Source organism: Aedes albopictus, chromosome 3 (genome assembly GCF_035046485.1).
Source record: "Aedes albopictus strain Foshan chromosome 3, AalbF5, whole genome shotgun sequence".
NCBI lineage: Eukaryota > Metazoa > Arthropoda > Insecta > Diptera > Culicidae > Aedes > Aedes albopictus.
Genome location: NC_085138.1, coordinates 179,850,599 through 179,874,620, shown reverse-complemented (window position 1 = coordinate 179,874,620; position 24,022 = coordinate 179,850,599). Strand labels below are relative to the sequence as shown.

General features: G+C 38.5%; 1 protein-coding gene across 20 annotated transcripts in view; it reads left to right on the top strand.

The window, feature by feature from the left end:
- LOC109415058 (RIMS-binding protein 2) overlaps positions 1 to 22,178 on the top strand; it is a 248,204-nt gene extending 226,026 nt beyond the window's left edge. For 18 of the 20 annotated variants that reach the window (XM_062855737.1, XM_062855735.1, XM_062855730.1 and 15 more), the window contains one exon: positions 9,701 to 22,178. In XM_062855737.1, the coding sequence (XP_062711721.1) occupies positions 9,701 to 10,288 (588 nt within the window). In that variant the 3' untranslated portion in view covers positions 10,289 to 22,178. The other 2 variants (XM_062855745.1, XM_062855746.1) reach the window with 2 other exon arrangements.
- Positions 22,179 to 24,022: the final 1,844 nt, after the last annotated feature.

Here is a 24,022-nt window from a genome sequence, read left to right as displayed (position 1 = left end):
TAATTTCAAACACACCGTATGCATCAAAAATGCAAGAAAACTTGAAAAGAAAATGAATAGGAATCTTCTAGAGTTATTTTACCTTTAAATGAACCATATGCTCAAAAGGGGATCAATTTTGACCCATTTTTGGAAAATACATCATAAGACATGCCTCCATAAAAACACAGTTTTGAAAACTTTAACAATAATTTAAAGTCCTTCTGTTGTGTATAAACTTGCAATAGATGTTTACCTGCCATTCTGTACGAAAAATGGATCTAGTTTTGTGTTTTTTCTTAAAGTTACAGGCAAATTAAGAAAAAGGGATCAAGTCTCCCCAGTCTCCCCTACTGGATCTACGTATTGCCAGTTTCCATAGTCAGACGCAGGACAAAAATAGAAAAGATTTGAATGCAAGCTCAAAAACAAACCTCTCTCTTACCAAAATCGCTGTCACGGTACCGCAGTTTCACACGCATTAAAACACGAATAAAAGCGGTGGCGTGTGCATGGCCCGTTGTCGTTTGTTTCCAAGGAACGAAGAGGAAGACGAAAAATGTGAAGCAGAAAGCAGATATAGCCATATCATGAGATTTTCAAAACCGAATACAAATCCGGTTCCAAATTTCATGGAAAATGTATTTGACTATATTGGGGCTGCTTACCGAAAAGGGGGGGAAGCTTATTTGAATTTTGGAAACTTTGAAGTGAGGCCATCCCGATTTACCCCGAGAGGTAATTTGAAAAAGAGATTGCCTATGACATCACATATTTAGCTGACTTTACGCTGAACGCAGTTTCTTAGTTGTACCGGTCATTTTAAAGCAACCGTGGAATATTTTGCCTTCCATAAATCAAAATACCTAAAACGATTCTACACTGCGTAATTGGTAGGTTTGGCAATTTCATATTCCTACACAAACCTTAAATATGACAATGATTGGCTTTCGTTCAATTTGTGCAGAAAAAACTGGCACTTATAGAAATATCAATAGGAGTTCAGATTGATATTTCATCTGAAAACAGCAAATTTTATATTCTTCCTACAAAATACAATAATTTAACTTCAATTGATTCTTACAACACTTTTTTCCAAGTGAAACCGTTTTTGATCTGCAGCCGGTTGAAAGTGTACCGATTCTAAAATGCGCAGACTTTACTGGCCATGTTCTGCAGGTCTTTCATAGGTGAGCTCATCGGAAAATCGACAAGTAGCCAAATATGGATTCCCCGGGCAATTACAACAAATTTAATACGGCAGCCTATTTATTGCACCCATAAACAAATAGAAATAAACATAAACAAATAGAAAATCAAAAAGCGCTCCATAAAGAATGAACATATGTTCCATTAAAATGTGCAAAGCTTACCCATAAATAATTGAAAACGTTCCATACTTTATAAAAAATGTATCGGTAAAACATAAAATTTTCTCAATAAAAGTGAAATTTTGCACCAATAATTAATACTGAAATGCTCCATTAAAAATACAAATGCTCCATAAAAAATGCAAATGCTTCATAAAAAATTAAAACTATACCCATAGAAAATTTAATATTGCTGCATAGAAAAATTAAACTGCACCATAAAAAATTTAAATTGTACAATAGAAGTTAGATGAATTCTCCATAAGTATTATCATACTGCACCGTATAAAATATGAACTGCTCAATGAAAAATTAAAAATCCTCCATAGATAGCATATTCTCATAATTTAAATCGACAGGGCTGAATTGCTTCACATTGCACTGCTTTAGTAATGCAAATGTTTAAAGTTATGGAGAATTTTCATTTTTTTATGGAGCAAATTGTATTTTATGCCGGGGCCCGTGGCGCAGTGGCTACACGTTCGCTTCATAAGCGGATGGTCATGGGTTCGATCCCAGCTCCGGCACTTCGTCAGTTGCTCTTCCCCCGAGAGCGGCTGGCACTTGACCCTCTTCTGAGCTCTTATAGCTCAAACGGACCCGGATAATTGGATATCGGCGAAAGGCAACCCATAATGGACGACCCCCAATCGGACTGAAAAAGAAACAACAGCCACACATCATTTCATCATCGTGCTCATCATTCTACCAAATACAGGGTAGAAAAGTGAAAGCAGCACAAAGACAAACCAGTACGATATAGTAGAATAAGAATAAAATAGAATACATTTAGGCGCTGTACAAAGTGTAAGTGCAGCCGCCAATTGGAATCGATCACGTAGTGCCCTAGTGGACAAAAGAGCTGTAAAATAGGTTAAGTGGTTAAGAATAAAAAAAATATTTTATGTCGTGCAGTTTGGTAATACTTATGGAGTATTTGTCTATTTTCTAAGGTGCATTTTCATTTTTTTGTGGTGCAATTAAATTTTTCTATGGAGCAATATTTTTCTATGGGTACAATTTTTTTTTATGGAGCGTTTGCATTTTTCCATAGAGAATTTGTATTTTATTATGCAACATTTCAGTATTATTTATTGGTGCAAAAATATCACTATAAATGAGTAAATTTTATGTTTTACCGGTACATTTTTTTATAAAGTACGAAACGTTTTCAATTATTTATTTAGAGACGAATGCCTCTTCAGGGTAAAGTCTCTATAAACAAAAAAAAAATATTTATGGGTAACATTGCACATTTTCATGGAACATATGTTCATTCTTTATGGAGCGCTTTTTAATTTTCCATGGAGCATTTAAAATTTGTTATGGTTGCAATAACCTTTTGCCGTTTAATACTGATATTACCAAACGAAATGATTTCGCGAAAACTGATATACATTCTTCACCAAGAAAAATATTCAGAAGATATCTTGATCTTTCTTCTAAATGTATATGGAAACCGAGAATATTTTTTTCGTTAATTAATCAAAAACCAAAAAGTATAAATTCATCCAGTTTTACCTTAACGTTTTGGAGCCGGACTGTTTCGCTGCTTTCAAACACGTGTGTTATATTCGGTTTCGTCGTTAAGGTCGTATATGACCCCATCCCCACCACCAAAGGGTTTAAAAACTAGCATCACTAAAAGTATAGAACTTTTAATAGATATGGGAAAAATGGTCAACCATCCCAGAGTTGGACACACATTATTGGTAAACAAATGATTAAGGTCTGGCCGCATTATTGAGAAATCGTTCTATAATTAGATTTTTTTTTTATTGTTTACTCTATTTTTGAACAATTATATTTTTATGTTTGTTTAATTTTATTTTCTAGACTCAGGCTTTTTATATCCATCATTTTTTTATTATTGTTATGTTGTTTTCCAGTATAACGAAATTACAAAGAATATTTTAAACATGATTTTTCAACGAAAATTGAATTAAGCTTGGAATTAGGCTACCGCTTTTCGCGTTAGATATACCAATATTGAACAAAACTTCTTGTTAGTATTCCCGAGGTAATAAAAGAAAGCTTATTGTGGTAAGTTTTTTTTTTTTGGTTTTGTTACTAGATTCAGTATGATTTTAATTCATTATCTTCAAATGCTCTCTATAATGTTTATATTCGTAAAAAAATTGAGCCTGATGACTTAAAATGCACAGGTTGGCCAAATGTTTAGCTCAAAAGATTTTAAATGAACAATGTTGAAAAAACTCAAATTGGTAAAACGGGCAGGGATGTCTTGTCTGTATACTATATTCTATCGTAGTGAAACTGTCTTCCTTAAATCTTCATATCTATAGCGTAACAGAAAGGATTACTGATAACAATACGCTTCAGATGATTACTTTAACCACGTCCTCTATCATATTTTTCATGCCTCAAGTCATTCCGTACCTTTCTGCTACACTATCGATTTGTGTTTGAAAAATATTAACAAACTTCGATGAACCCAGTCCATATCTGAGATTTAAGAGTCCTGAAAGGACGGAATGGCAACTGTCTACTTCCCTACCCGTAATAAATGTGAATTGTGCATACATAAGCAGGAGTATCCCTTGTGAAAAAACGTGAACTTTCCTGTACCACCTCTGTATATCTCTGTATTTTCCTATATCGATGTGAACAATGTGTACCACTGTAGCGTGAACTGTGTATTGATGTGACTTTGTACAGTAAATATACTCTTTCGTGTAACCTAAGTGGCTGTAGTACCGTATCTCCACCATTCAATTCCAAAAAATATGTTTTCAAAGAGACCTGTTTTTGTCTCTAATTAATCTCTTGGAACATATGAATCATATTTTTAACAATTTGACACAAACGTTCGGTAACTAATATATTTGAGTTCATGTATCGAAGACTTTAACGATAATGACATCACCATTCTACATGAAATCTACAAACTCATTCTTCACAACGCAAAGGCATTTTGTGAAAACACCCACACCACAGTTCCAACAGGACAGTGATCCACTACAGCACAAATTATCCTAAAAAAATCGCAAACGGAACAGAACCCAGACAGTTTCTTCTTGCTATTGCTTGGCTCAGCATTTTCGAATTGAACGAAACCAAAAACGATGTACAAGGCTTTCTCTTTCGGTGCCAAAAGCAAGAACATGTATGGGAATGTTTGTGTAACATATTTTCTTATTTTAAAACTTGCTAGAATCGGCATGCGACAACGCTATTTTCATTTCCCGTTATGGTTTTGTTCGTGTGCCTTATCCACTTGATTTTGAGTAGCTTGAGAGAATGAAGTATTGTCAGTTTTCGTTCAAATTTCTTTTGTAAATATGATTTTACGTAGATTTGTTTAGCTTAACCCCTAGCAGTAGCAAAATGACTCTCAATACTAGAGCAAACTAATCACGATATGCTTTTCTAGCGTCTACTAGAATAGAAAAGAATGAACTGAAGATGTGATGAAGTTTTGTCCTATTTTTCTTCTGGTTTCAGTTCATTGAAGAAGTTTTCGTTATTATTTTTTCAACGCAAAGACTACAAAAGAAATGACACCATTAAAATATTCTAAGCTCACTGAGTACACAATGAGTGTCATTTCTTTCTGTGCACTACTGTTCTTTTCCCATTTCGGAATTACAAAAGTTCAACACATTCATGGCAACCAGTGCAACCAGTTCATAATCAAAACTATTTTCGAATGCACTGTTCCAACTTGTACCAATTCCATTCAAGCAGATTTGGATATTTCAAAATCAAAATTAAGAAACTATTGCAAATTATTTTGGTCAAGGAATTGCTACATTTTACACATTACTTGGCTAGTACACTTAAGATAAAACCAAAAAAATCTTCATTACTCTTAGACCCTTCCCAGAAATGTTACATTTGTTGACAAACTTGCGTAAATGTTGCTTAATTTAAGTGCTTTAGTTCAGCATTTTATTTTCTTATTTATCATCAGTCATTTTAACTTGTTCGTTTCCTAAATAGTTTGCTTCTTGATATTTCTTGTTCCTTTTTCTTCCTTTACATTTCCTTGCATCTATTTATCTGTATATTTCTTTTCTGAGAGTTCATCAAATCCCAAATCCTTCCCGTTTTGGTTTTCGATTGTTGGTTCATTTGTGTTCCTACTTAGAAGTTTTCTCGAAACAAAATACCATACACAGATACCCATTTAGTTCCGATTAGGATTCACATAACGGTTTCGCTTATTTTTGCATTTAAGTTAGATAGGATTTCGGTTTCCAGCCACCCTAGCGCGACACCGGTCACTTTCTAGGAGCTGGAGTTTGAAGATGTGCAATTCGTAGACTGGGGGCTATCGTTTGTAATCTTGTGGCAAGCAAGAGCAAAAATTGGATATAGAGAGATGGTTTATGTTTTTCTGTGATTTTACTCTTGGAAAGAATAACTCAAAATTCTAAGGTTTGCTTCTGAAGATTCAGCCACATTTGTGTGCCTTTATCGAAGAATTATCTCCATTTGAGCCATTCCTCTAAATACTGAAAGCCATATCCTCCAAACATCAACTTCAACAGTTGAATATTGAAAGTATGAAATTATATAATTAAAACTGATGAAAAACAGATCTACATCGGGTTTCTCTGGAGGCTGTCTAACCTAAAGATTGTTGTCTTTGCTGTAGTAACTCGGTAGACTTTTTTTTTTTTAATTTTGGTAGCAGAATATATGATGTAGATAACATGATCAGTTATATGTATCTTTCGAAAGACACATCCTGAAAAAAATATGCTGCAAAGTTGTTTATTTTGCACTTTTTGCATTTTTACGAAAACACCTATAGTCTAAAATGCAAAAAGGTGGTACAATAGATCATTTGCTAAAGAATGACAAACATGACATTCTCAGCAAAAACGAAGAACTTACCTTTTGCTTTCAAGTAGTATTTATCCTATACGGAGCCACCTTAGTGCATAACTTATGGAAAGTAGATGAACTTTACTCAGGCAAGCTATGGCTAGACATCTACTTCCGTATGTTTTATGCTAGCAAGAATAAAAAGCCAAAACAGAAAAATGATATACATCTTTTCGTTGAGCTCAACAGATCAAAGCGTGCGTCCTAACTAGGGAAGAACACTGTTCTCGGTAAATAAACATTTGCTACTCTGATTCATCATAGAGGTCTGGTATCTTTGCTGAAGTAACTTGTAAGCTTTTTACTAAATTAGGGTTGCAGTAAATAGAATGTAGATAAGTTATAAAAGGTATCAATCATTTCTTTATTTCGATAAATGCATTGTAGCAAAAAAACGTTTACTATAAAGACACTTATAGCACAGACAAACAGACGTAAAACTCTTCGATTGGGCTTGGCACATGCATTTAACGATGAATTTGGCGTTAGTGTTCGATTGCTTTGATGTGTACATACGTGTACACTTTGCTGAATGATGCAAACAAAAATAACAGGCGATTTGTGTAGTAATTGTAATTGTTTTATTTATTCATAACGATAACCTATTGGATGTACCATATATAAGGTCAAGGAAATTAGATAGATTAGATTGTAGTAGTGTGCGTGTTAGAAAAACGTCACACCGCAATCCATCATAGCCAACGATGTTTTGCGAGGTTCTACCAATAGGTGGCAACATGTTCATGAAAAAGACATCAGGCATTTTTTTATATGAATTCCCTCTAACAGTTACGTCTCTGCCTATAGTCTCAAATGTACTTGTATGGTGCAGTTGGAGAACGTACCTCTGGAACCGACCTACTGATATCTGATGTTGCAGTGGATCACTTTCTGTAAAATGTTTGACACAACATTTAAAGCGAAACCTTTTGAAATGAAGAACTTATTGTTGTTTCTTGTTTTCACTGGCTTGTTTCCAACTGGTTATTATCCTCTAAGGAGCCACCATTCCATATAACTAGTGTGAGGGACCCTTAATGAGGCTTAATCATGCGAGCTATGACTAGATGCCTTCACTCTAGTTCCTTGGTGTCTACTCTTCCCTATAATCCGTTCAAGCGCGGGTAAACGATTAGTCTATGGTTGTATTTTCTTCTATTTGTTTATACGGCAAGCAAAAAGACAAAATCAAAAGATAATATACATTTTCCGTTGGGAAAATGCTTAAAAGATAAAAGCATATACACATTCTAAACAAGTATGAACACAGTTTTCGTTTGGAGCTCTGATCCATCCTACGGGTTTGGTAACTTGTATAATTCTAACAACTTTTTGGAATGTTCCCTAAATTTTGATTACAGAATATGTAATATAAATTAATTACATGTGAGATCGATTAGTTCTATCTTTCGATAGATGAGTCCTAGAATGAAAAATTCATCTTCTTCATACATTTCTCACGTAGTCAACTATAGTTCAAATGTACATCGGAGGCATAATGAGTCACTATGGAAACAGTCAAACATGATAATCAAAACTCACAAACTTTGAAACATACCTCTTGCTTCCAACTGATATATCATCCTCTATGGCGCCACCATACTCTATAACTCACAGAAAGGTACTAATGAAGCTTTCTTGTTGTGGTTTTTTTTTTTCAATTGTATAAATATTAAATCTTTTTGAGGAACTTTATCGAAGACGGCAAAATTCTATCTCCAAAGTTAACCAAGTTATGATCAATAATAGAAACATAAAATGTAATACCCCTTAAAAAGTGCTTTTTGACACATGTTTTTGTTTCAATTTTCTCGGATGTTGCATATACTGTAAATATACATATCTTTTCTGGAGGGTGTAAAATTCTATCTTATCGTTTTAAGGTAGTACGGTCATTTTTTTTCACTTTTTAGTACAAACTTCAAAGCGTACAACTTTATAAGTTGCAGATATTGGCAGCTAATTTTCGGAAAATTTAAACAATTACTTGAACATTGTCGAAGCATATAAAAAAACATAACGGGATCGTGCGGGATTCTTAGAAGTTTTTCTTATAAACAATGGCCTATTTTAAAACTCTTTTTTTGATATAAATTTCTTGAATAATTTTTGTTCTTCGATAGTGAATGAGTAACTATTCAAATCTTCCGAAAAAAAAGCTGCTAATATCTGCTACTTTTAAAATAGCACGCTTTTGAAGTTTGTATTAAAAAGTGAAAAAACTGTACTACTTCAAAACGATTAAATAGAATTTAACACCCTTTAGAAAATATATGCTTTTTTACAATATCTACATCTTTCCAAAGCATTGTAAAACCGATAAAATTGAAACAAAAAAGTTATGTTGAAAAAAAAAACACTTTTAAAATGGTTTTACATTTCATGCTTCTATTATTGCTCAGACATTTGTTTGTTTTGGAGATAGAATTTTGCCGTCTTCGACAAAGTATCTCCAAAAGACAACGTTTCAATAGACGTCATTCGATTTTGACCACAAATGAAAAAAAAATATCTGGGTGTATACCACCCTTAACCCTGAGGTACCCTTGCGATGATGTTGTAGCTCATCTCTTCTTCCTCAGTGTCTTAGAGGCGCACCAGGTTCTGGAAGTAGCTCTGTACTATCCAGTATAGGCTTTCCGGTACTCCTAGGTGATGTATGGCGCTCTCGATGGCGGTCCAGCTGACACTGTTGTTGATGAACGCGTTCTTCAGATGTAGCGTGACAACAGCGCAGTAGCGGATTTCCCATTGCATCTTTTGGAGCACTATTTCGGCCATTTCGATCGCTGACCTGATGGCCTCCACAGTCGATCAACTCTATAGGGTCTACAGTGGATGTCATCCAGTCGATCATCAGAACAGTTAAGGTAGAGTTCCTATGGAAATGAAGACGTTTCAGGTAGGAGAACACAGTTCAAAATTCACTGGTGGGGTATAACGGCCCAACACATAAAATCATTCATAAAAATGAGCTAAGCAATACTTTTGGTGAATGATGCCAAAATATCATTACATATAAAATCTTGCTAGAGGCCTGATAGGTGTACCTTCGAAAATTCTTTTGACTTCTCAACGCAAATTGACAACTTCAGATTTTTCTTGTTGGATCCTGAAATTTTCTGGTGATTGTTACTCCATGGTATTTTGTACCACTTTCGTTTCTCGATCAAACATTAAAAGTTGCTAAAAACCGATGAAAATTTCCCTGAGTCATGATTATGTTTAGCTCCGAGATTGATGAAATTTATGAAATTGCACATCTTCAAACTGGCTCACACCAAGCAAGTTTCTATCTAGAATATAGTAGCTTCATTTGAATTGTGTTCCTGTTTATAGTTTCACTCGATACGATTTTCCAACGTTACGTTTTCGTTTCATTTCTCTTGAAGTATCTAGAATCTTTCCTTTTGTTGTATGCATTCACTTTTTCCTTTAGTACAAGTGGGCTTGGTGGGCTTAACAGAATAGACTAACGCAGCTGCTGCGTTTTCTAGGGGATGCAGGGGATAGGAGGGATGATCGGTCAAGGGATAGGGATCGGTGGTAATGTTGGCGGAATGAGTAGCATGCAGCAGCAAACGCCACTACAACAGCAGCAGCAACAGATGCGACAACAGCAGCAACCGATGATGCAGCAACAGCAGCAAATGCAACAGAACCAGCAACAACAGCAACAACCCACAACCACAGCCTCATCCGGTGGTGTCTTTTCTACAGCTACCAACCTACTATCGGGGGCCGCCGGAGCGGCAACCGGTGGTCTGTTCGGCAAGAAGCCGGCCGCACAGACGCAACAACAGCAGCAACCCGGCGGTGGTCCGATGAACCAACAACCGCAACAACAATCATCCGGTCCATTTAGTAGTTTAGGCATGAACATGGGCATGGGTGGTGGCCAGCAGCAACAGCAACAGCAACAACCCGGCCAACCTGGCCAACCCGGTCAGCCAGGTCAACCCGGTCAGCAGCCAGGTGGGCCCAACATTATGGGCAAAATCCAAGAGATGGCAGCACCTGGTGGAGACATCCTGTCCAAGGGCAAAGAGCTAATATTTATGAAATTCGGTCTTGGTGGTAAATAACCCCAGGCATTTAGTTCACAACATTATAATTATAGTTATTATTATTGGAGCTGTAATGAACCTAAACTATATTGTACAATATTATTGCTATGAATTACTCTCAACATTCCGAATCCTAAAAACGAGAACACAATACGGGACGAACTGTAGAAGCAAAATCGTATTCGCAAAAGAATGGAACAAATAATAGGCTAGTAAGTTAAATACAAAAAATTAAGAAACAAGAAGAAAATTGTTGTCAAAAGCTTTATGTTCATGCAAATGCAGCCGACGAAATGTTTCAAGTGTAAATACGACAAAAATCGATATATTTTGGTTCGAGAATAAAACAACCCATTAGAGATTTAGAATTAAGTGAACCAGAAACATGATCACGCACACGTTTTTTCGCGGCATTTTGACGAAAATTGAAGTTGTTTTAGTTCATGCGTTGTTTTCCTCAAGTTAGAGTTTATTTGTTCTTCTTGTTTGACGGAAGGTGACCGAGAGTTGCCCTTCGGAAATTTATCGTAGTCGTTTCTATACAAAACTGTTTGAATAGTGTTGTTTTATTTATCGTACTTTGGTCTTGTTTGATGAATTGCTAGGAAGAGTAAAGGTTAAAATTATACAAAGTTGTAGTTATTACCAGACGTAAAAGACAAGTTCTAACATTAAGATGAGTGATCAAAAAACAAAGTGAATGAAAAGGTGATATTTACATTTAAAGCAAATCATTACCCATATCATTCCATATGCATATTATTATAAATATATTATATATATTTAAAAGATGAACAAAACATTCATGCTTCAAAGTGCTGTTCAACATTTAGAGTTACATCTCACCGCAATCAACTCTTTTCAACTGGTGCATCCATCATTCATCATACCATTGATAGCGAATAAAACAAACAAAAAAAAATGAAACAACAAACAATATTGAATTGAATCGGCGCGTCTTTAGCACAACATTATCTATTATCAAAAAATATCTTTGACTAAAACAAAGCAAGACAAACCTTACAGTAATCTATCGTTATCTGATTATTGACCCCCAACTTGAATTACGAATCAAAGAGAAGAAAAGTATATCAACTTATCGCAATGTTATTATTTATCTCTATTTTTGTTCGTATATACAAAAGAAACGTCGCTAAAGAGTTGTACTAAAAAACTTAACAAAAAAAACTAATGGCAAACATGTAGTTAAAAGAAAATTTAGTGTATTATATGAAGAAATAACTAAAGCAGAAATCACTTCAATTCTCTAGCAATTGATTTGAAGTTACGTTAAGCATCGGGTTAAAAAAGTTAGCGGATCGACTAGGCGATGAAACTAATATTGGCATGTAAATACATAAATAGTACTGGCTCGAAACTGTTTGGAATCATAGCGAAAATCTCGTTGGCGCGCGAGTGCCGACCGTTGTTAGCTGGAATACATGGCCGAAATGAGGACGGAAAATGAAAAACACAAAAAAAATTCCAGGTGAAATGTTGAAGAAAAAAGACGACCACAAATGTTTACCCACCATTATTAAATTGAGAATATTTATAGTTATTAATCAATCTTTAAAATTAAACTACAAGAAAAAAAAACATAAAATACCAAAAAAAAAGTGGACAACCAATTTTGCGACGTGTAAAAACCTTGGGAGTTCGTGCGACGAAAATGCGAAAATGCTAAACAATAATATTAAAATTACAAACAAAACAGAACTCGCAAACAATCTTGAACGCTTAGCGAAGACAAAATCTTATAGAGTTCAGACATAAACTCGATCAGAATCAATCAAATAACAGAACACACACCTACACCGTGACACATTAACACACTACACTGATGGCGCATATCGACGGATGGTGGCAGCCATTCCAAGTAGATTCACTTCTACACTGCTTTTTAATTCAGAATATAGAAAACAAAAACTGTTTCAATATTCTTTCTGTAGTTGCCACAAGTTTAGCTCAAAGTTTGAAGAAAAAAAAAGTAGGTTATATAACTTTCATTGATCAAGTCAAGGGAAACGCTGACACCATCCAGCGTACTCGCCATTTCACCCCAGCACATTCACACTTTTACATGAAACATGATGAACACACACACACATACATACTTCTAAACACGTACCACAACACGTGCACCGTTTGCTAAGATGAGGTGAGGTAAACCGCAAAATCATAGATGGCGCAGTGACTGGCAAACGTAAGTATTATCTCCAGACAGTTTGATTTATCAAAATGCATCGTTTTGGTTTGCCTTCGAATGTTCTTGTTACTAACTCCAATTACAAACCTGGGTCGACTGGTGAAAAGTGTGAAACTACTCTAGACCGCTGGATTTCCCTTCAAGTTGGTCATGCCATGCTTAATATCAAAAAAGTTGTTTCGCCCTTTTCATATGTTGATCCAAAAACATCCCAAAATGTCACACAAGTCTGCGTCCGCGCATGAAAACGGCTTCTCACGCGCGTGCTCTCTTCTCACAGTTATGAACAAAAGACGATTTAATAACTACAAACCCAGTTTCATCCACCAATCAGCGCTGCTGCTTTCTTTCCGTTCCATTCGATACCGACATCGAAGGCGTGGCCTCCTTTGCATAGTGAATGTTTTCTGCGATTAACATATACCTATTATTAAAGATCATTATGCCAAAAATATCGCTTCCCATAGAATTTCCACCCAGTGGCAAAACGCTATTCGGCACTGCGCCGAATGGCATAATACCGTGTGACATAACCTTAAGAATCGTTAATTTAAAAAAGGCACAAGAATGGTGTTATGCCTGAATGGCTTTATGTCAAACGGCGTTATGCCAAATGGGTGGAGCCGTCACAGTGTCAAATCGGTCTCTCATCAGTTGGAAACGTTTTCATACTTTCTAGGTCCCAACGAGTGTAAAATGGCTTGAAGGGCTTCGTCGAGTTTCAAAGCGAAGCCCTTTTAGTAGTTAACATCAAACACAAACACACAAATACACGCACCCAAGGACTATTTGAGGGTAAAGTATGTTTTAAATAAGTTTTTTTTTTCATAACATTTCATCGTCTCTCATTACTAGCTGTTTTTACTCGAGCACGGCAATTCAAAATGTTTGTATAAATTTTCAGTGTTCCTGGCAACACTAACATGTGGATCACAGAACCATCAACTAAGTGAAAAAAAGTGGATTATCTCTAACATTTGAAGCCTTTGGATTCTCGAAAGCAGTAATTGGTTCAATAAATCTCAGATACGAACCGCAGCCTCAAAATAGAATCAGTTATTATTTAGTGTCAAGAGCTGATTCCGGACATATGAAGAGCTTTTAAGATCAATCAAATCACCATGGACCTCACAAATCCAGGTCTACTATTCTGGTAAGATTGTCACTACTTCATACCGTGTATCTTTTGGAAACTCAAGCCCTGTCACGGTCGCCATGTAATGTGAAAATGTTTCCGTTTTTAATGTTGAGAGATTTTCAAAGAAGGTGAGACTCTCCAAGCTGATTATTGGCTGCAACACGTCCATTCCCCGAATAACACATATGTTGTAGATGAGGTTATATGGCTCCTATATGACCAAATATGGTCACATTAGAGTCATACCGACTCATGTATGACATGTGTGCTACTAGGGTCAGTTCATAGAGTGTAAGTTGATTAAAGGAGTTGAGGAATATTACATCCATATTCATTAACATCGAAGATTACTAGGTATTGATGAATGTTTACCGGTATTCTGGGTCTCAAACTTATAGCTCAGTTCTTTCGGAGATACGACTGAGGTTAGGTACTGTGACGGTTGGTCTCGCAGTCTAATGGGGAATGGAAAACACTAGCTTATTTATTATTAATATTTCCGACGTTTCAGCCCGTTTGGAACCTTTTTCAAAGGTTCAATCTTCAGGGGTTTCAAAACAGTTTTGCTAAACTCGTTCCAGGAGCTTTTCGTAATGAATATTTTCTTGATTTCCTAGGGCACACAGTAGTTTCATGCCTGCATGTGTATATGCAAAATGGTCATTGGAAGAGGAAGCTCTCAGTTAATAACTGTAGTAATGCCCATAGAACACCAAACTGAGATGCAGGCTTTGTCCCAGTTGGGAGGTACCTGCAAGAAGAAGAAGATTTGGTTTCAAAACAATGTTTTTTTGACTTCTCAAAGTTTGAGTATTGTGCTCGAGTAAAATTATGCAACTATTTCAATATTAAGTAAGAGGCTTTGACACATAGTAACATCCACAAGATTTTTATTATACCATCAATCCCATCGCTATCAAAATCAACATCACGTTCAAAAGCAATACAATAATTGAAACACAGGAACAATCTTCTCCTAAAACAAACGATACGTAGGCAACGGAACTGAAATTTGGGAACCAAATCGAATGGAATCTAACGGTATTATTTTTATCCACCATTGTTCAATTCGGAACCCATGCGACGTTGCACAGTGGTAAAAATGTCATCGTCATCAAAATAGGCCAAAACAAAACGGTAAGGCAACAAAAAGCAAAGCAGCAACTGAATCGAACACCCATAGCGAGCTAGTATAACTGTACAACCAATTAATGTTTGAACATTTTTCTAGAGGGAAACCCAAACCAAGAAAATAGTGCACACGAGAGCAAGAATTACCCGACTCAACCTTAGTTCGAAACTCTCCACACTTAGTCCGTTACTTTTCACTCTAGATTGAATCGAATCGAATGAAAAAAAATCAATATATTTACTTCACCTCAACTTTCTACTGACTTTTCAACTCAACTTACTTCTAAACTACACAGAAAACTCACACTCGTAAAAAAATACTAACATTTCTATCAAACACACGCAATGTCTGTTAACAAAAGTGAATCCAAAAGAAGAACAGCAAAAAAAAACTTTTGATCAGATAAAATGGTAGCGAAAAAACATGCGGGCAAACCAGTGAGAATGGTACGAGAGCAGTACACACAGTAAAACAATATTGAAGTACATAAAGGAAAAAAACAAAGTGTTATTGTTATATTGCGGAAAAATAATGAGAAAATGCAATTGAAATAAAATAAATTCAGTTCGGTGCCTTCTGAATGTTTGACGCGTGGAATTTACTTTCCGAGATACTTTTTTCTCTTTGCCCTTTGCTTTTGTACCACTCAACTGTTGATCTTATTTAGTTTGCTGAAATCAAGTTCGGGAAAACGAAAGACAAGAAAAAATGTTACGAAACATAAATTCGATCTACCCGTCTCATCTACATGTTGCTTGAGTCCCTACAAACTACTACCTACGAATGCTACGTATTGAACACGTGTTTCCGGTGATCTCGGTGATTGTTCTACTCGCACTCTCTACACACATTCGTACACACAATTCGACTTTCGGGCATTTTTTTCTATCTGTGTAATGTGAATCGTACATGTCGTTTCTTCTTATTGTACGCTCAATCCGGTTATTGATGTGTGTGCGTGTGTTCGCGATCAGTTTTTTTTTTATTCTGAATGCGACTGTTGCGATTCAAGTTCCCTTGGCTCTCGGAAAAGGTTTGGATAGAAAACGGTGCGGAATCATTGGATGCCTTTTGGATCTGTACTCGTAGCTGATCGTCTCGATCGGTCGAACGATGGTCTCGTTTCAAAATTGACATTTTAAAACATAGAAAAGGTCCATAACTTCAAGTTTCGTGTGCCTGCATCTGTCTTTGCACGTGACCAGATTCTTTAGTTGAACCTTTAGTATCGTCCACAAAGTCCACATACTGAAACATTCAGATGATGTACCTTTATAAGCGACCGCGTGAAGATGGAGATATTTCTCTGTGTGCAATGTTTCACAATGCCGTCTACCCCCGTTGGTTTGACCGCATCTAATCTGAACACTTTTAAATTGATCCCCGCTAATCTGCACACCGTTCAAATGAAAAATAGATCAAACGTCATTTTGCTAAAGGAACGGTGTGAAACGGAACGCAGAATCAAAACAAAACATCAAATATGGTTGCCAGCAGTGTGTTCTATTGTCACCCACAGGGTTGCTAGAAGTTCAAAAAATGAACCCCGTTGGTTTGTATGAGGTGTCGTTCAAACCAACGGGGGTAAACGGTAAGTGCACTCGGAAGTTTACTCCAGGGAGGGTGTAGGCACGTCATACTCGAACAAACTACGCCTACCTAACATACATCGAGCGGGCTTTCCCAAACAACACAATGCGATGTCGCGGGCCATACCCATCAGCAACCCTAACCGATTTCCAAGCAGGATTCGACCAGGCCCCAGGTCGCGTTGCCAGTCGACACTAACACGCTCGCAAAAGATGAGCAATAGGCCTACCTTGCCGCTTGCGGATCACCTGGTACACTCTAAACGATGTTGTTACATCACTGCATTCTGTCTGCATTCACGTTTTTTCAAGATCATTCAGTGTTACACGTATCAGCAGTGATGAAAAATGTCATAACCATCACGAGACTGCCACCAGAGCCAAATTCGTTTATCTCTCTTCCAACGTGAAACGATCTTAGCAAGCATCAGTCATACCCAATTAGGGCGTTTGTTTCAAGTTTCACACTCCTCTCTCATCGAGAAGTGGTATTGTGCATCCTAGCTTAATCACTCAGATCCTGCTGATCTGAGTCAGCCGCCATAAGATTGCGCCCGTTTGATTTGTACACGGCAGCTGACAGCTCCACCCGGCGGCTGCAAAACAGTTTTAGCCAAGATGCACACCGTGTGCAAATCATACGTGCGCGGTCTGGCGCGATCTGAGGCTGCGCGTTTCGAACGCAGCTTGCTGAGAATCTAAGATAAGCGCGACAATAGCTAGATGTAGAGTAGTGCTTCAGTAAAACACTCTTCACGATGATAATGTGAATTTACTCTTCACGATGAGTAAATACTGGAGTTCCCATGCCAATAAAAGTGTTTAGTAAATAAAAATGGCTTGTGATTGGTGCTGATGCGTGTAGCACAGTTGCAATTTGTCGACAACACTTCGTGATTCAGATATTACACAGTTGATCAATACATATTGATTGAAAACTGCATCTGTTATTGATGCTTAACAGCACTGTCGTTTAGTCCTTCTCCGCTGTTGATACGAATGTGTCAGAAAACAGGTAACATGATATAAATAATTCAGGTTTTACTCAATAATGGCTCGCAACATTCCCTGCTAAGCTTGCCAGTTTTGTCGAAGAGCCCCACATCATCTTCAACTTATGCCTTCCTAAACACAAGATGTTTGGGGTACATAGCTTAAATAGCAGCGTATTAAAGATTTGTTTAACAGAATTGACTGAAAATGCATCCCGATGTTCACATAGAGTGGATCACCTTCATGATGCATGTTCAGCGATATCCGTTGAACGATTCTTTTAAACGGTGCTCTACAAAATCATAGCTATGTACTCCAAATAACTTGTCCTTAACATTCAATGGATCACTAAAATTACCAAAACGGTCGCTATGGAAGTAGCAGATAGCACCACCTTAACTTTGTGTGTTTGACGTAACTCGACTACTGTCACAATGTTAAAGGTATACAAAGTGACGGCATATAAGGTGGAACAAATGTCCCCTGCCTTTGTACTGATTCCGCAAACAGTTTCAGGTCGTCCATATAGAAGATGTGGGTTATTCTTGCGCTTCTCGTTCCACTTTCCAGTAGATAGTCATAGTTGCATTGATTGAGTGCTCTGCTGAGGGGATTCATTACAAGGCAGAACAATAGTGAACTGAAGATATCGCCTTAGGATATTCCCCTCCTGATGCTGAGATTTCTGGACCGCGACACAGCTGTTCAGTTGTGGGCACGTACTTCACATTCCCATCGCGTGCTGACGTTCACGTCTACCTAATGACGCCTAATGTCGTTCACGTCTACCTAATGACGCCTAATGTCGTTCTCGTCTACTTTGTACAACTGCAGTACCTTGAGAAGGTACGAGTGCGATACTGAGTCGTACTCCTTCTTGTAATCGATGTACGCCATACTCTGGTTCTTCTGCTTTTCGGTGGCTTGACCTACAATGACTGCATATATGATGACCAGATCTATGTAACCTTGCATTTGGTATACCGGATAGGTTCATGTACATCCTGAGCGGTTGCTACGACCACGATCATGTCTCCTACTCCATTACACTGACGCTGCTAACCACATACCATCGTCGCAGTAAAGGACAGGGCTATCCCGTATCAGTAGACTCCGTGGGGTTATCCCGAAGATTGGCCCAGAACTGTGTGACTTCGTCGAACTCCGGAAGGCCTTCTCCATAATCAGGCTTATCGTTTCGAATGCAGCTGCAGAAAAGGGCCTATCTGATTTTTGTAAACAAACATGTTTTTGTCTCTGTAGGGCCCATCTGCATCCACCCACGCACATCAACACCCTTAACAGGTAGCTTGAAAAACATCCTTTCTGATAAGGCTGTTGATGTGCGTGGGTGGATGCAGATGGCCCATACAGAGACAAATACATGTTTGTTTACGCAAAGCAGATAGGCCCTTTTCAAATGTTCGTCTAGATTTAGCAAGAGCACTCAACCGCTGTACAGGGGTGTTTTGGATCTCTGTAATGTTTACTTCTGTGAGATCTCGGACTTCTACGGGCTTCACAATTTCAGCAACATTTCAAACTAGCCTCGTTGATCGATTCCCATGCATGTACTGTGTTAATCTTGGTCCGCAATGTGGTGATTCGATTCTCCAAACGCCGCATCCACGTGGATTTTTGAGTGCTGGGGCGTGTACGACCTTCACCGTCTCCTTGAGGGCGCGACCGAAACCCCAGCGTCTTCACAACAGCCACCGCAACTGAATACACAGTAAACTGTTGTTTCTCTAGGTTCTGTACGACCTCCATGTACTAAGGCAAAATATCCTGGTTTAGGATGCTTACTGCACTCGTTAGCCGATATGAATTCCGCAGCTTTGGTATTCGGCATGTTCCACGGAACTGCCTGACTGCTGTGATCACGTGGTGCGCTGGTTCATCTCGTAGTTGCTGTCGCTGTTACATAATCCGCTGCCGTCAGCCGCCTTCTAACGTGAGTGACTGAAGTCGATCAGCATCAATAACATTGGCAGGTGCAGCATGGCCTTGATGATTGCTATTTCTACCGTTTCTGCTCTGCGTTTGCGGTACGTTGCCTGGCCATTATGTGACTATTGCAAGACAAAAAGTTTCAGAAAATACGAAACCCCTATCTGCCCTGACCTGACCAGTTTGGCCCTGTTCAGCCTCTTCTTTGTTGTAGTCTCCGTTACCCCACGAACCTTGCATTTCTTGTACGGGTTGTATTCCAGGTCCTTCCTCATGCCATGATGGTTTGGGTAGTCCCCATTCACACATCCAGGTCAGCAGCGACCACGGATCGAGCGGTTCATTTTTCGACGAACCCGCTCCCTCACCACCTTGATGGCTGCTAGCGTTTTTACTGAATACGGCCGCTTGGATCTCGCACGGATCTTGATCGAGCCCGTCTTTCGCTACCGACGGATTTCAACCGCCGGAATATGTCGCCGTCAGTTTTCGCAAACAACTTATCGCTGCACCGTTTTCGGAAACATCCGTCGCGCCACTTTTTCGTCGTGAGGGGTTAACAAAAAAAACCAATGACAGCAGCTAATCTGACACCAATACCAATTCACAGAATGCACACGGTGCGCATCTACACAACGATAAAATGTTGTATTCGAGCCTATTGAAACCCTCTACGAATTACTGTGGTTTTATAGTGGTATTACTTTTGACGCTAATGATCTTTAGCATTGGCGGAGCCAGCTTTTTCTTTTTTCTTACTCACTCTTCTAAACATGCAAGAGAAAGAGCGAGATGAAAGAGGAGACAAGCTGCCCCCTCTTCCATCTTTTTCTTTCTCTTGTGTGTTTAGGAGTGTGAGAAAAAAAAAGAAAAAGCTGGCTCCGCTAATGATCTTTAGTGAATTTAAGATTTTTTAAAGGATAACTTGTAAGATCTTTCATCGCTCCTAAAAGAGATCTTCGAAAAGTCTTTAGCCAGATGCTTCAAACTTGCATACCGATTCGTACAGATTTCGAACGCTCCAAGCCGCAATTCCCAACCCTATTCTAGACTATAGGGCTCGGTCCGTTCTAGTAATGATTTCGCATTTCATTTCGGTTCTTTCACTCAAGCTACAAAGCAGGATCTTAGCTATATCATGTTGGAATTCTTATCTTAATCTACTGTTTCAAGTGTAAGATATAAAATTACGAACTCAAACAGCAAAATCGACTAGGCGTGGCGTGAGATTGAAGATGGATGCAAGTCTTACAGTAAGCTGAATCCAAATATGCAAAAAAAAAACAGGAGAACCAGTGAGCAGTGTGTAAAATACAAAAAAAAATAGCGAGCTGAAATTGGAAACGTGTAGTACTTTGTACATTCAATGAGATATAAAGTAGATATACAAATAAGAACACATGATTAAATAAAATACGATGCTATTCCAACAAACACGCTTTTCATGCTTTTTTGTACATACATTATGACGAGAAATTCTTCGTTTCTATTACCGGACATTAACGACGATAGGTATTATCGAAAAAAATAGAGGAGGAATGGAACGCAATGAAGCTAAAAGCTTAGACTATCTTTATACACAGAACCAAAAACAAGCAGCCGAAGTTATACAAAACCGTTTCAAATTTGGATTTATGCAATAATGCCTCGACAAAAGCTTTTCTCTAATTAGCCCTCAAATCAGGATAGCCAAAGACACACATCGTATGTAGATGCGCTATCCCCTCGGTCACTTTAAATTTGGCTGAACTCTTCTCTTCGCGTGTTATTATGTCTTACCTTGTACCGAACGATATAAAAAAAAAACTCTGTCCAAAACAAAACCAAACGAACTATTCCGTATTCATCTGTATAAAACAACAAGTCTAAGACAAGGAGAACAAATACAATAATTAATTATAATGATCAAACCAAACTTAACGGCAGCCAAATTCAAACCCTTCATCTCTCAATAATTAGTTTAGTAATGGAATGAAACTGAGTCAAAATTAGTGTAGCAGAAGCTGTCACGAAACAACACTAGCGGAACGGCAAAATTGTTAAAGAAGAACTACCATAAATTAATACTAAAGGAAATTAAAGAATTTGTCGCGAGTCACGATGAATGAATAGTGTTAAATGCAAGTGTCGACGAGAGAAAAAAAAATCTAATAAAGCGAACCGAACAAAATGTCGATAAAAAAATATCCGAGTCTATCGTTTTCTTGGTTGCAGAAGCTTCGCCATTCACGTGGTAAACACATATCATAGTAACATGTTCATTCGATACGCCAGAATCAGACTCATACATGCTCACACGGATCCAGTTTCATTGTGGACTATCTAGAAATGTGATCAGTTCATACATTCTGTCCCCTAATCTCTCCCTGATTCTTGAATAAAACGCCGACCATTTTGCGTTACCTATCCTAGCTTAGAAGTTTCTCCATGGTCAAAATCGTTCCGAAGATAAAAGCAGGCAGCCATAACGTCCTTGTAAATCCCATTCCACAACTCCGATTCCGATAAAACAGCGAAGAGTGCAGGAAAGCAGAAATTCGTTTTGACAACACTAATCGCTTGGTTCAATCACACACCATGATTTAGGGAGGCCACAAAAACACAAACAAAAGTGAAGCAAGAACAAACAGCTGAGGTTAAGAACAGTGGAAACAAAAAAAAACAACAAATATAAAAAACTCAAAACAACATCAAACACACAGAAAAAGAAACACAAAATGCTACCACAACCAAACAGAGAAAAGATACTAAACCAACAAGAAACAACAATAAAAAATGAGATCAGGCGGAAAACTGACAGAAAACCAACAAGCATCTTTGTAACGATAATAATTAAGAAGGAAAATACATTACAAGCAGAGAAATACAATAAAATCGTGAATGTAAGTGAAACCAAACCGTTGTTGTTGCCCGGCGTTGGCCACGTTGAGCGTTTATTGCATTTCGTTACAGAGATATCATATCACTTCAGCAAAACTCACCACCATCACCACCACAACTACCATATCACTGACACGCACGGGGAAACCACAACCTACCGTTTTACTGTTGATCTTCGGTATTTAGTTACGGAAAAATGAAGAGCATAATGCCCTGACTTAGTAAATGTATAAGCTGGTTTAAGTGTGTATTTTATTTTGAACGGTTAACGGCACAAATGTCCCAAATGGAGGGTAACGTGCCTCTGGAGCCGGCCTTCTGAAGCACTGCCAAAGAAACTGTTAAGAGAAAATACGGTATAATGCGACGTATCGATTATTATATGGTAGGTATCAAACTACTAACTACCTTGCGCCTCCTTTCATAGCATTGCTGTCGTGATTAGTTAAATGGAGCGCCTGGTATTTCATTAAAAGCCAAAGCGAAAAATGCTACCGGACATTTTGGTTTCCTAATCAATAGAGAAGCATAATATGTATGTTCAACAGACACTCGAGCAAGTGGCTCAGGTAGTACGAGCGCGAGGTAGGGACCGCCTCCAACAGTCAACAGAGGGACTAGAACTACAAGCCCTAGAATGCATTGCTTCAGAGAGGGGCTACTGCAAGCTCCTTTTAAGGTCAGATTCAGAACTCCGTCCGCTACCAGCTCGTCATCGTCACCAAGTAGGTTTCACTCACGGCGGAGCGCCTCTCTTAATACCCCTTCATCGATGTATGATGTCTTCCACCTACGAGGACTTGGCCTTAAGCTAACCGCCTCTTCCTATACCCGTTCCTGCTATTGTTGCAGTAGACATCGTCTACTATGCAGTTCGAACTACTTGTAAAGCCAGGACTACATAAAGTCACGTCAGTGATCGACTCCACGCCGCTTCGCCGCATAAAGATATTTTTATACCGACATTAGCCACATCGACAGCGAGCATGACCAGTGTCTCTAGCAGGACCTGACTCCACTGGTTCGTGAAACGGCTTTACCATTCTACGGCCCAGGCATTGAAGTATGTAACCGGTTAATACCACCAGATTTTGCCCAGACAGTGTCGTAATTCAACATGGCTCGACGTCGAAGGGTGCGACCAGGAACCCGATGAGTGAGCACTGTTAAACTATCGAGGCCTTTCGCTCGAATCGGTGTTCTGGTGTCTCACCACCGCCAGCAAACGTGCGAGTAGAATGCTCGCCTCGGTGACCGACTACACGGTATGCTGGTTGCTACGCTCACGAGACCACACGCTCGTTCCGATGGTGTTCCGCTCACGCTTGTGTTGCTGTCGCTGCTTTCTGCTGCCGATCCGCGCTCGCTGAATGTCGCCGACTGAATGAGCCTCCCTTCGCTGGTGTGCCTGTCTTATAGCTACACAATGCCAGCTCGACACCGGGCACGTTGTTGGATGCGCAGCCGGACCACTCGCTTGCTGCTGCTGTTCGGTTCCTCTCGACCGATGCTCGCGTGCCGAATTTCGCCAATCGAATGAATCGTGCCCTCCGCATCGTGCTAGTTTTATACTAGCGAATGACGCAACGAACAAATACATTTTCGTACCTGTTTGCAGTGTTGCGAAATGAGCGAGTACTCACACAACTAGTCAAACTCACGAGTGAGTATGAGCAGTACACCTTAAACTCACCGTGAGTATTACTCACATTTGAGTAAGCGCTGTACAACTCACACTCACTCGTGAGTATTGACGTGCAGATACTCACTCACGAGTATGCTTTACTCATTCATACGGTAATCTAAAATTTATCTAAAGGCTTGGAATCCTATCAAACATTAAAATGGTATGTTTTATTGG